The sequence below is a fragment of the Microtus oregoni genome, unplaced genomic scaffold, assembly GCF_018167655.1.
Source record: "Microtus oregoni isolate MIOR12 unplaced genomic scaffold, Mior012 000042F_ref0000377, whole genome shotgun sequence".
In the NCBI taxonomy this organism is placed as follows: Eukaryota; Metazoa; Chordata; class Mammalia; order Rodentia; family Cricetidae; genus Microtus; species Microtus oregoni.
In genome coordinates this window covers 14,991,550-15,005,060 of record NW_024543209.1, presented here as the reverse complement: position 1 = coordinate 15,005,060, position 13,511 = coordinate 14,991,550, and the positions used below count along the sequence as shown (strand labels likewise).

General features: G+C 49.0%; 1 protein-coding gene across 1 annotated transcript; it reads left to right on the top strand.

Annotated features, from left to right (window-relative positions):
• The first annotated feature begins 10,179 nt into the window (after nucleotides 1–10,179).
• Nucleotides 10,180–13,241, top strand: Foxq1 (forkhead box Q1). The gene has a single exon (XM_041633000.1). It carries the CDS (start codon nucleotides 11,217–11,219, stop codon nucleotides 12,417–12,419), a length of 1,203 nt encoding a protein of 400 aa, XP_041488934.1. The 5' UTR covers nucleotides 10,180–11,216; the 3' UTR covers nucleotides 12,420–13,241.
• The last annotated feature ends 270 nt before the right edge of the window (nucleotides 13,242–13,511 follow it).

Here is a 13,511-nt window from a genome sequence, read left to right as displayed (position 1 = left end):
TAGTAATTAGCAAATTCAATGAAGTTTCCATATTATTTGGGAAAAGATGAGCCTAATAAAAAGATCAGGAGTTGAGGCTAGCACAGGGGAGGAGTTTAAGGTCAATTTGGCCTCCCACACAATTCTTTGTTTTATGGTTCAAGTATCTCTCCTGCCTTCTTTACAGTCAAAGGACTGAATGAAAAGCCAACATACAGTCATAAAATTCTGAGCCAACTGAGAGTTAAAACATTATCTTCCAAATAGGACCAGTTCCGTTGACTGCTGTGGAGAAATAGCCAGAGTATTTTGTCAAGAGAATCACAGAGGGCTATAACTATAATGAGTATTTGACCCTGTGTACAGGAAGGAAATTTCAATAATGCTGTATTTCCTGGATATTTTAAACAGTCTGTGTCCAAAGATGAATTCGGCCATCTCCACATTTATATGTTGAGGTGGCCTAATTCCCCAGCCCTCCCCCATGCCTGAGAATGAGACCACATCAGATAAGACTCACAAGGGAAGTGAATAAGCTTAAGTGAGGTCTTATAGCCAAGAGGTGATGGTGTGCACCTTTAATGCCAGTGCTCTGGAGGCAGGGGCATGCAGATCTCTATGAGTCTAAGGCCACCTTTGACTGCACAGCCCAAACTATCTAGTGCTTCACAGAAAGACCTTATCTCCAAAACAGATGAGGGGCATCTTTAGGGTGAGCATGGACTCTGATCCAATGTGGCTGATGCGCTTATGACAGGAGATAAGGATTCAGACACGCACGGAGGATGACCCAGGAACAAGATACCACCTTCGAGGCCAGAAGCAAGGCCTCAGGAGAAACCAGCCCTGCTCACGCTTGATCTTTGACTTCCAGATTTCAGAACTAAGTGAAAATAACAATATGTTCTGTGGCATTTTATGTGACAGTCCTTGAAAACTAAAATCTGTCATCTCATCGGTTCCCACGGACAGGTGAAGGACGACGTAGAGAAACAAGGATGAACATGAATTTTGTGAATATGCCTCCTCTCACATAAAACCATCCTCTGACTGCAAAACCAGGTCAGTAATACAAAATTATGAAACAAGCCGGGGAGAATGGAATAAATAAAAGGAAAAGCAGCAACCAGTGTTAACTGAATATCAAGCTGGCAGCTTAAGCACTAGAAGCTAATTATCTCAAATAACTTCGGATTTGGCAATTTGACTATGTGGCCAACGGAATCTAAGCCCTAAGGGCCAAACACAGCGAGGAAGGAAAAGCCTTGGCACTCCAACTGCTTTTAGTTATCACACTGTTACTGATTTAATTGGGATGATTTCCCAAAATAATAATAGATAAATTGAGATAAGTAAAAACACATTCTACGAAATTTTCAAAGAATTAAGTATTACATTTAGAATTGAGATTTTTATACGCAAGAGTGATGAAGTAGACAGGCAGTTATGCTGGCGTGATAGGCAACATGGAAAAAAACAGATGAAATCAATAAAGATTTACTCTGCAAACCTTTAGTTAAATAAAAAAAGACTGTCTTAGTCTCTGATCCATGGCTTTGAAGAGACACCATGACCAAGGCAACTCTTACGACAGGAGGCATTTAGCTGGGGCTTGCTTACAGGTTCAGAGGTTTTAGTATATGTTATCATCATGGTGGAGAGCATGACGGTATGCAGACAGGCAGACAGGCGGTGCTGGGGCAGTAGCTAAGAGCTATATCCCCGATCTCTAGGCAGGGAGAGAAAACTAAACTTAGCATGGTATTTTGAAATCTCAAAGCCCACCCTCAGTGACATGCTTCCTGCAAGAAGGCCACCCCATTCCACCAAGGCCACACCTCCTAATTTTTGTAATGCTTTCAAATAGCTCTACTCCCTGGTGACTAAGCATTTGGAAACATGAGCCTGTGGGGACCATTCTTATTCACATCTCCAGAAATACGATGTATGTATTGTGTCTAAGGAGAAAACTTTCTTCCTAGCACTGCCCACTGTAAAGCCCTAGAAGCATTAACTGTCCCAGGAGCAGTGAATATGGGTAGAGCCCATATTTAGCCTAAATACACTTTGACTGTTAGCAAAACAGCTAGAGGCTGAGTATAGCTCCATCATAAAGTGTTTGCCCCACAAGCACAAGGACCTGAGTTCATTCTCCAGAATGACAAGGAGGCAAACATGATTTCAACACTGGGGAGGCAGAAACAGGTTGATCCCTGGGGCTTCACTGGTCAGCCACCCTATCCTGATGCGTGAGTTCTAAGATAGATGAGGGCTCCTGCTTTAAAAAACAACATGCCAGGCAGTGGTGGCGCACGCCTTTAATCCCAGCACTCGGGAGGGAGGCAGAGGCAGGTGGATCTTTGTGAGTTCAAGGCCAGCCTGGTCTACCAGAGCTAGCTCCAGGACAAGCTCCAACGCTACAGAGAAACCCTGTCTCAAAAAACAAAACAAAAAAACAACAATAACAACAACAAAAAAAAACCCACAAGGTTGATGGCAGCTAAAGAATCAAACACAACGTAGATCTCTGGCTTCCACATGTGCATGCAACAGACACATACATGTACATGCACACACCTATATCTGCATACATACACACATACACACTATATAAATACAATACGTAAATGCAAACAGTCCTTAAATAAATAGAACATATCAGGTTTGGCATGGTAAATGTAAACTGACCCTGTAGTAGTATCATGTCACTAGGAACCCACGAGGGTTGAAATGGATTTATACCAAATGTATTAAAGGCCTCCTAGCACATGGTGATGCATATAAATGTGGGTGTCCGTGCGTGCAAGAGCACACATGTGCACACAAGCATATGTTGTACGTGCACTTGCCACAGTGAGTGGTGGAGGTCAGAAGACGGCTTGCAGTTCTTTCCCTCTGCTGTGTATTCTAGGGACGGATATCAGGTCACTAGGCTTGTTCTTTCACCAGTGGGCCATCTCACTGGCCCCACATCTTTAATAAGGCTCATACTTTGAGTATCTTAGTTAGGGTTTCTATTGTTGCAGTGAAACCCCGTGACCATAAAGCAAGTTGGGGAGGAAAGGGTTTATTTGGCTTACACTTCCACAATGCTGTTCATCATTGAAAGGAAGTCAGGACAGGAACTCAAGCAAGGCAGGAACCTAAAGGCAGGAGCTGACGCAGAGGCCGCAGAGGGGTGCTGTTTACTCACTTGCTTCCCCTAGCTTGCTCAGCCGGCTTTCTTTTAGAACTCAGGACCACCAGCCCTGGGTTAGCACCACCCACAATGGGCTGGGCCCTCTCCATTGATTACTAATTGAGAAAATGCCCTACAGGAGCTCATAGAAGCCTTTCCTCAACTGAGGCTCATTCCTCTCTGATGACTCCAACTTGGGTCAAGTTGACCCACAAAACCAGCCTGTACTGTAACTGATCCCTTGTCAACGGGACATACAAACACATCACTATTAAGCTACAATCCTTCTTTTCTTATTCATCCCCAAGACCTCATATTAAAATCATAAATAATTTTAAAATTCCAAGTCTTTGAAAATTCAAACACATTAAAATTTCAGTCTCTTTAAAATATTTAAACTCTTTTAAAAGTTCAAGTCTTTCATGTGTGGGCTCCTTTAAATATCAAAATTAAACACCTATTCAAGAGTGAAGAACCAGGGCACAGTCGCAATCCGAACCAAGTTAAACCCAACTCCAAGAGTATAAATAACTCCATGTCCGGTTGTCTGGGATTCACTCATGAACTTCTGGGCCCCTCCAAAGAGCTTGAGTCACTTCTCAGGCTCTGACCTCTGTAGCACACAGCCTGTCTTCTCAGCTCTGGCAGGCTCCACTCAGCGGTGGAGTGGAGTGTGTTGCTGTTCTTGGTGGTCCTCCTATGGTGCTGACATCTCCAAAATACTGAGGTCTTCTGCTGCAACTGGGCTGCACTTTTACCCACAGCCTTTCAGAGTCATTCTTTCTGGTGCCTCAACTTCTTTGCATGACCCCTTCAGTCATGGGCCTTCAACTGAGGCTGAACCTACACCAGTGGCCTCTCCTGGCCCCTCACAGTGCCAAGCCTCAGCTGCTCTCCATAACCCCTTCATGCCTTTAAAACCAGTACTCCTGGGTGAGTCCTACTGGCAGCACAAGCCACAACCTGGGCTGCCTCTGGAACGCAGATTTGCGGTGCTCTCAGGAAACGCTTTCCAGGTTTCACCTTGGTGATGCTGGCCTCCTCTTAATCACCTTTAATTTCCTAGCTCCAGCTGACCAGCATCAGTTGTCCCTGCGATGTAAAGGTTTCTCTTCAGCAGTTCTGGTGTCTTGTGAACCCCAGCTGATTCTTCAGGCCCAGCTAACCAGAACCACAGAATCGTAAATCAAAACAACGAATGGCCCTGAGAGAGTCTTTAATATTCACTCTCAAATTTCACAAACCAGGCCTCCGTCTTCTGTACCCCTCTCAACATTCTTATCTCCTAAGCTCCTAGAGAACGTCCCACCGAGGTCTCAACACTCACTGACTTTTCTAGGCCAAAGTTCCAAAGTCCTTCCAAAATCCTCCCAAAAAACACAGTCAGGTCTGTCGCAGCAATGCCCCACTACGCTGGTGATGTGGGAGTGTCATATATCAATCTGTTGATTTCATTGGTTAAGCAATAAAAAGAAACTGCTTGGCCCTCATAGGTTAAAACATAGGTGGGAGGAGTAAACAGAACAGAATGCTGGGAGGAAGAGGAAGTGAGCTCAGACTCGACAGCTCTCCTCTTGGGAGCAGACGCCTCAGAGAGATGCCATGCTCCGCTCTCCCAGGCACACGCAATGAAGCTCCGACCCAGGATGGACGGACGTAGGCTAGAATCTTCCCGGTAAGCGCACCTAGGGGCGCTACACAGATGATTAGAAATGGGCTAAATTAATATGTGAGAATTAGCCTAGAAGAGGCTAGATAGAAATGGGCCAAGCAGTGTTTAAAAGAATACAGTTTGCATGTAATTATTTCGGGTAAAGCTAGCCATGCGGGCGGCCGGGTGCCGGGGACGCAGCCCCGCCGCTCCTATTACTACACACTGGTACCAACCTGACTTAGTTAGGGTTTTTATTGCTATGAAGAGACACCATAACCACAAAGTAAGTTGGGGAGGAAAGGATTTATTTGACTTATGCTCCCACAATGCTGTTTATCACTGAAGGAAGTCGGGATGGAACTCAAGCAGAGCAGGATCTGGGAGGCAGGAACTGATACAGAGAACATGGAAGGGTGCTGCTTACTGGCTTGCTTCCTCTGGCTTTATATCAGCATGGATTACAAAACCCTGTCTCAAAAACAAAAACAAAATAAGCAAACAAAAACTTAGGTTATAGTTCAGTGTCAAAGTGCACTTGCAGGCCCTGGATTCAATCCCCATCACTGCGAGAGGAAAAACAAAAAACAAACAAAGAATCAGGAAAAAAAAAAAACAAGAAATGCAGTGGGGAAGACATAGTCAAACAAGGCGCTCACAGACAAACGCTGATCTTTTAAATATGTTCCAAATTCTTTATAACAAGTATATAAATGGATTCTTCATAGTTGTAAATGGATAGATGATTGATTGATAGATAGATGGATAGATAGATAGATAGATAGATAGATAGATAGATGGATAGAAATATAATTTTCTTCACAGCTCCGCTACAACCTTTCTTTCTTTTTTAACTTTCTTTATTCTTTGTGTCTTTCACACCATGCATCTCCATCCCATTCATTTTCTCATCCCTTTGTATCTGCCCTCTGCCCTTGTAATCCCCACCCTAAATAAAATAAAATGTAAAAGAAAAATATAGAAAAATCAATCTCCTCATGGAAGCTGTAGTATGACACGGTGGATCACACAGTAAATCCTTTTATCCGTGTAACTTTACTTGCAAATGTTCATTGCAGTCATTGTTCTGGTTCAAGGACTCTAGTGTCTGCTATACTATCAATGCTGGGCCCCCACTGGGACTCCACTTGGTTATGCTGTTGTTGCCCTGCATCGTGGAGATCTTGCAGCATTAGGTCTGCAGGACTGGTCCCTTCATGTGCTCCAGCAGATGACAGAGGTGGTGGATGTTGGGATGGATCAGCTCATAACCCTGGTTCTGGGCCTGGGTAGTAGCCGGGTTGGCCAGCTCACCAGCTCTCCCTTGTCTTGATCATCAGGATGAGCTCTACTTCACCCCCTGAGCTCTACTTCACCCCCTACAGCTGTGAGCAATGGGCAAGGCCAGTTCTGCTTTCACATCCTCAGGGTGGGCTCTCCTGCACCTACTCTATCAGGGCCAGCTCTACTGTGCTGCAGGAGTGGGGTAGGGACCACTCTTGAGTGCTGTAGCTGCTGAGGGGCAGGGCCAACTCTCCCACTCTTAGGACCTCAGAGCCAGTTCTCCCATCTGCCTCAGGTATTGATGACTGCAGGGAGGGGACACCGTCTCTCCCCTACCCATGCCATCACGTGACAGATGCATAACGGGACAGCTCTCCCATGCTCTCAGCTTCGGAGCTGGATTGCCCACACCTCCACCAACAGGCCATCACAACCTTTCTTACATCATCTGCTAAATATACTCTGTCCCTCCAGACAACACAACTATCCAGTCCCACCAGGTGTCCAAGCAGGAGGCTTGGTGACTTTCTCTTTCTGGAATAGCGGTTAGGGTGCTGGCCATAGATTAGGATTAAATGGCCGAAGGAAATGGCTCATTCACCCAGGGACTTTCTTCTCCCTTTCCTGGTTTTCTTTACACCTGGCAACTTTTCTGGGTTAGCCCCCAGAAAATCCACCATCTGGGATTCCAAAAACAGTCTCTCCCTCCAAAATGATCTTCTTAAACTCGAAGACACAAAAAGCACCTAGAAGAGTCTAAAATCTGGTGACTGAGGATATTATTAGTATTAGTGCTAGTGTTCGTATTATTGCTCCGTGTGTCTGTGTATGTTCATGTGTGTGCTTGGGCATAGGTGTGTGTGGGTATGAATGGGCCTATGCAAATGAGTGTGGGGGCTAAAGGCGACTTCTTGGGTACCTGCTTTGTTTGTGGTTATTCATTTTAAGACATGGTTTCTCACTGGCCTAGAGCTAACCAAGTAGGCCGCCTGGTGAGTCCTAGGGATCTACCTGTCTCTGCCCTCCCAGTGCTGGAATTAAAATTGTTTGCCACCAGACCCGGCTTTATTTTCACGTTAGTTTGGGGAACTGAACTCAGGTCCTTAGACTTGCATCTTGCTGCCTGAGCCATCCTCACAGTCTATAACATCGGCATGCCAGCCCTCTTCTGAAAGGTGAGAGTCACTTCATGGAAATGCAGGCCTCTTCCCATAATAAACACGAGGAAAGGTCTGATTTTTAACTTACTCTAGAAATAGCAACCTCAAAGTTAAGAGTTTTAAAGACTAGAGTTAACTTACGGCAAAGATACTCAAAAGATGTCTATTCTGCTTTTCAAATTGAAAGTTCAAAAAACATTAGACAATAACAAAACTGGACTAAATCTGAGCAATGAAAATTCCTCAGATCTGGTCAGGATTGAAGGCTGGATCAATGCCCCCAGGATCAAAGCTGGAATCCTATTGTAATAAAGAAACGGGGGGGGGGGGGGCTTTCTTTGTTTCCTGGAGAATACCTTCCCACACAATGCTACAGTAATTAGGACTTTGTCTCTAGGTTCCAGAATCAGGTCACTTTCTCAAACATCTCTAACTCTGTCTTGCCCTAGATAATCTATTTTTCATCTTTTCCCAATTTTTCTTTAGCTGTTTTCTCTCTTCTCCACCATTTTTAGGCCTGCCTCTCTGCCACTTGCATTCTGCAAAACCCACCACCTAGAAACTGGGTTCAGTTAGCCCAGTAATTCTGGTTCAATGGCTCCCCAAGAAGTCCCTTGTTGGTTGTAGTCCCTGGACATGAAGCACAAACTGGAGCTGGCATCTGGTCAGTCACCCTAGGCGGAGACTGGGATTATTGGATTCAAGCATGCCTCCAGCCAGAGGACCAAAAGGAGGCTGCTCAACCAAGACAAGACAAACAAACGGGTTTGGTACTATTTAAGTGCCTTTGAAAAGAAGTAGGGGAAGCATATATAAAGCTACCTGGGCCTTACCCACTAGTGCTATGCCCACACTATTCTGGGTACACTATTCTGTACCAATGCTTTCATAGTCCTTAGCATCTACAAGATAAACCATCCCTCCAAACTAGAAAGAAGTGGCCAGAACAGAGAGCCAAGCACTGCCCTTCTTCAGTATTTTCACCCAATCCAGGGGAACAAAAGGGCCAGGCTTTGTCTGTCTTTGCAGAGCCCCCTTTCGGCTACCCAACTCCTGGTCCCCAGTCCAGGCCCTCTCTGAGCCCCAGAAACTACTTAACATTTTACCCTGGGACTCCTGGCAGTAGCCCTTTCTTTATACCTGAAGCTTCTCCCTTCCTAGTCAAATTATACTGCACATTTACCTGGGGTCCCAGGTCTCCAACTGAAGGCTGTTTTAAGTTTACCTTCCCATTAGATTCAATATGACTGCTGACAAAGGTTAATAAGGAAAGAAACCCAGTTGTTTCCATAATTCTGGGCTACATGTGCTTCATGTCCAGGAGTACAATCAGCAGGAAGCCTCTTGGGGACCCACTGAACCAGAAGAATTATGGGACTAAGTGAACCCAGTTTCTAGGTATTGAGTCTTGTAGAATGCAACTGGCCTAACACAAAGAAGAAGAGAGAAAACATGTTGAATGGCTCTGCCATTATTGTACTAAAAGGCTCTTCACTATCCTGATGCATAAAACAAGATGTCAGTGTTTCCAATAGGAGTCTATCCCAGTCTACTAAATAAATCATTGTTTTAGGGATTAAATTCTTTTCTTTCTAGATTAGTGTTTAGGAACTGGGAGTGAGGTGGGCTACCCTACCTGGCAACCACCAGTGATCCCAGACTTGGAATCTCCTCATGACCTTTCTGAGTCTCAACCCTCCTAGATGTATCTCCTCCACCGAAACAGGCATGAGTCCTCCTGTCCTGCCCTGCCTACCCCCAGAGTTCAAACAAGGACAACCTTCATTAAGAACGTCTTTTATCCCTGGCCAAAGCAATGCCTTGCCTCCTTGTTTGGCTAATTCCTCTTCCCACTTCTCACTTCTTTGGCCAGGACCTGAGAACCATCCGTTCTAGGACTAGAGCTAAGGCAAAATCCTCGAAGGTAGCTCCTTTCCGGGATTGGAGGGAGCCATTCCCCTCCACCAACACACACAGTTTTAGCTGCACACCAGATAGTAAACAGTAATGTAATCCATTAGATAAAATATCAGATTCCTCCCTGGCTGTCATCCCCATTGCATTGTGAATGCCTTTACAGCTTCTTGACTGAAGATGAGAGAAGCTAGTGCATGTTTTCCACACAAATGGTGGAAAGTAATAAAAAAAAAAAAACTTCAAAGATGCCCTCCCACATAGTCGCAGCCTCCAAGCTATTTGCAACAAAAGCAGGAAAAAGGAGGAAGCTGGCAGTAGGCATAGGGTCAGAAGCGCACTCTTCCCGGTCCAAGGCCCCCTTTTCTTGGCGTATTGACACCGAGTTGGCGCAGGTCGGGAGAGTCCCGGGGATAGAAAGGGCCTCCTTTCCTGCTTTCCTGTCCGACACCAGTGCCACTGAAGCCAAGGCAAATCCTAGAGGACAGTTGAAGACAAATGGCGGTAAACATTCTTTGCTCTTGGCTGAGGCCCCAAAGAACACACGCCCTCCTGTGATTCTTGTTGATTGCCAACCCCAGGAACTGTAAGGCTGTGGGCTCTGTAAAAGGACTCAAGTGCAGGCAGAGCCTGGCACCCTTCTCACAACGCAGTCTTTCCCGCAGAAGAATGGGGCGTTGCCTCTCTCCCCAGAGCCTCCAGCCAGGTATGACAAAATAAAAGTGAAAGTCGGAGGCTGGCTAAGGAGCAAGAGGCACGATTAACCAAAAAGGCTCTTAATTTCAAGCCCAGGGTTTTTTCATTGTTACAAGGGGGAAAGTTAGCCATGGAAAGGAATCATAAGAAGGGCACGAGGCTCCAAGAAGAGGTCAATGCAAAGGCTGTTCAGTGAGGTTTCTGCAGTTAAACAATTCAGCCATCACCAGAGGGGTTTGCTTTCTTAAGAACACCCCTTTGGGGTTTGGGCGGCTCTAGCTACCAAAAAACGCACACTGCACGCAGCTCAGGATGGCGGCCAGACCTATGCAAAGTCCCATTCCCTCAACACGGCCGGCCGTTTTAGGAGTCCCCATGGGGGTACCAAAATCTGTCAGCTCTACGGGGTAGAGTAGCACGATCTCTCTCAGTGAATCCCCAAGGAGCAGAAACCCCCAGGGTTGCCGCTGGGGGCCAGGAGCTCCTACCTGCGCGGCAGGACGGGCGGGGCGGCCGCACAGGCGCACACCCCAGCCGCGCGCTCGCTCCCTATTGGTGAGACCAGGAGGGCGGGGCCGGCCAGACCCAAAACAAACAACCTGCTCCCGGAGAGACTCTGTGGCCGCGCCGCCGCGTGGCCTCGGCCTGGTGAACGCCCGGGGGAGCGGCGGCCACCTTGTTCCCCCACCCCCTGACCGTGGGCGCCCAGGCCCCGCCCCCGCCGAGCCGCCGCAGGGTTATATTGGGCCGGACCGAAGGTGGAGGCGAGATTCTGCTGCGGCCGGCCAGCGCGGACATGCTGCCCGGGACGCCGGCGGTGGCACGGCGGCTGCGGACGCGGTGGCCTCGAAGATTGGGTTCCATGGGCTCTCGAGGCTAAAGAAGTCTTATCCTCAAGAGTAGCGGGTACGCCATCGGACGTCAGCTCGGTGCCTGGAGGACGCCTGCCTGAGATCTGGACGTCCAACGAAGAAATCCTTCTGGACGCCTGGACGGATAGCAGATGCGCCGGTTTCTTCCTCTCAGAACGGAATCCCGAGGTTGCCCTGGCACCCGCTCCGCCGGGTGGCCCCTCATCCCTCGCTTTCTTTCCGCCTAAAATCTCTAAACCTCGGAGTAAGGACAGTACTGCACCAACTTTTGCTTCTCCTACCCTCAATACATCCAGTACTCACAACCCTTCCAAAAAATAACATTCCAGCGGAAAAGGACTTTCCTACGGAAAAGTGCCTCTCTCAGAAAGAGGCAGGAGCGGTACCTCCGGCCCGCGAGATCGCCACCCCGCGCGCCACTCGCTTCCTACGACCTCGCAGGAAAGGGGTACAGCGCCAGACGAAGAAGCACCAGCGCCGGCATGAAATTGGAGGTGTTCGCCCCACGCGCCGCCCACGGGGACAAGACGGGCAGTGATCTGGAGGGGGCCGGCAGCAGCGACGCGCCATCTCCGCTGTCTGCGGCTGGCGACGACTCGTTAGGCTCTGACGGGGACTGCGCGGCCAACAGCCCAGCGGCGGACGGCGGTGCGGGGGATCTGGAGGGCGGTGGCGGCGAGAGGAGCTCGGGTGGCGGGCCCAGCTCCCAGGACGGTTCCGAGGTGGCCGACGACAGAGCGCAGGCCTCCGCGACAGGGCCGTGCGCGGGCAGCGTGGGCAGCGGCGAGGGCGCGCGCAGCAAGCCCTACACGCGGCGACCCAAGCCCCCGTACTCCTACATCGCGCTCATCGCCATGGCCATCCGCGACTCCGCGGGCGGACGCCTGACACTGGCCGAGATCAACGAGTACCTCATGGGCAAGTTCCCCTTTTTCCGGGGCAGCTACACCGGCTGGCGCAACTCCGTGCGCCACAACCTCTCTCTCAACGACTGCTTCGTCAAGGTGCTGCGCGACCCCTCGCGGCCCTGGGGCAAGGACAACTACTGGATGCTCAACCCCAACAGCGAATACACCTTCGCTGACGGGGTCTTCCGCCGCCGCCGCAAGCGCCTCAGTCACCGAACGACAGTCCCCGCGTCGGGGCTGCGACCCGAGGAAGCCCCACCCGGACCCGCCGGGAGCCCGCAGCCCGCGCCTGCCGCCCGGTCCTCCCCGATCGCGCGCTCGCCTGCTCGCCAGGAGGAGCGCTCCAGCCCGGCGAGCAAGTTCTCCAGCTCCTTCGCCATCGACAGTATCCTCAGCAAGCCGTTCCGCAGCCGCCGCGACGGCGACGCGGCTCTAGGGGTGCAGCTGCCCTGGGGAGCGGCTCCCTGCCCGCCGCTGCGTGCCTACCCCGCGCTCCTTCCCGCGGCGCCGGGCGGCTCCCTGCTGCCGCTCTGTGCCTACGGCGCGGGCGAGCCCACGCAGCTGGCGTCGCGCGGAGCCGAGGTGCAGCCCGCAGCGCCCCTGCTGCTGGCACCCCTGTCCCCCGCCGCCACCGCAACCAAGCCATTCCGAGGTCCCGAGACCAGCGGCGCGGCGCACCTGTACTGCCCCCTACGGCTGCCCGCGACCCTGCAAGCGGCTTCGGCCTGCGGTCAGGGCCCGCACCTGTCCTACCCGGTGGAGACGCTGCTAGCTTGAAGTGAGCTCTGAGCTCAGCAGAGGGTCTGGGGTAGGATGGGGACTCCATTTGTTGAGGAGGTTGCTATGCAGGCTCCAAGGCTGTGCACCTTCCACTTTCCAGAGGAATAGAGTTGTTTGGTTTTTTGTTTTTAAATCCTCTTCAGACGTGCCTTAAAGTTAAGCATTTTGACCCAAGTGTTTTAACTTAGTCCGGAATAGTTTCCTTTGTCTTTTGTAAGGAGGATCAAAGCCGTTCTTTTCTATTTTTTGGCCAAGCCTGTCCTTTCCTGCATAAAAGCTTTCCTCTCCCTCCTACTCCTACTATTTTTGTTGCACCTTCCACTGATTTATCTTTCCCACCCTCAAAAAAAGAAAAAAGTACATCAGGGAACCACTCCATGGGATAAATGATATGACTACTGTTTGGGGTTTGGGGGCCCCGTTGGGTGTGCGCATGCGGTGTTCACAGGCGTGACTGAATGTGAGAGAGCTGTCAGTCTTCGGACATTTTCTCTGCTACCAACCAATGCTTCACTGTGCCAAAAAAGGGGGAAATGTTGTTGGGTTTTGTAATTAAATTATTTATATATTTTTGGAACCTGAATTGAAATGTTGCAGGCAACGGCTACAGCTTTATTAGTGGTTACCTAACTGTGGTCTTCTTGGGCCAAGCAATTTCTTTAAAGGAGAAGTTAACATTATGTTTGCGGGGTGCCAGGGCCACCACCACATGAAACCAAGTGTGATTTTTATTTTAATATTATTTGTGTCTGTGTATATATTCATGTATAAATTTTATGAAGCCCAGGCATACTGCTTGTTTTTTTAATAAAATTAACAATTGATCTACAAAACACTTTGTGGTGATAGATTGGGGTAGAGATTTTTACCACAAGCCCCCCCCCCAAAAAAAATGGGTTCAGAGTTGAGTCTCAGAAAACTTCATACTGGGATCAAAATATTTGTGGTTTTATTTTCAGATATTGCTTTACAATATCCTGGATAGGCCTTCCATCAGTAGGGTTCCCTAGATCAAAGACATGCAGGAGTTAGCACAAGGCATAGATCTGCCTGTCTCGCTCCCCTAAGACTCTTGAAGCAGGCCTGTTG

What these genes read in the sequence shown, in the direction of transcription:
- Foxq1 (XM_041633000.1), top strand. Translation starts at nt 11,217, where the DNA reads ATGAAATTGGAGGTGTTCGCCCCACGCGCCGCCCACGGGGACAAGACG.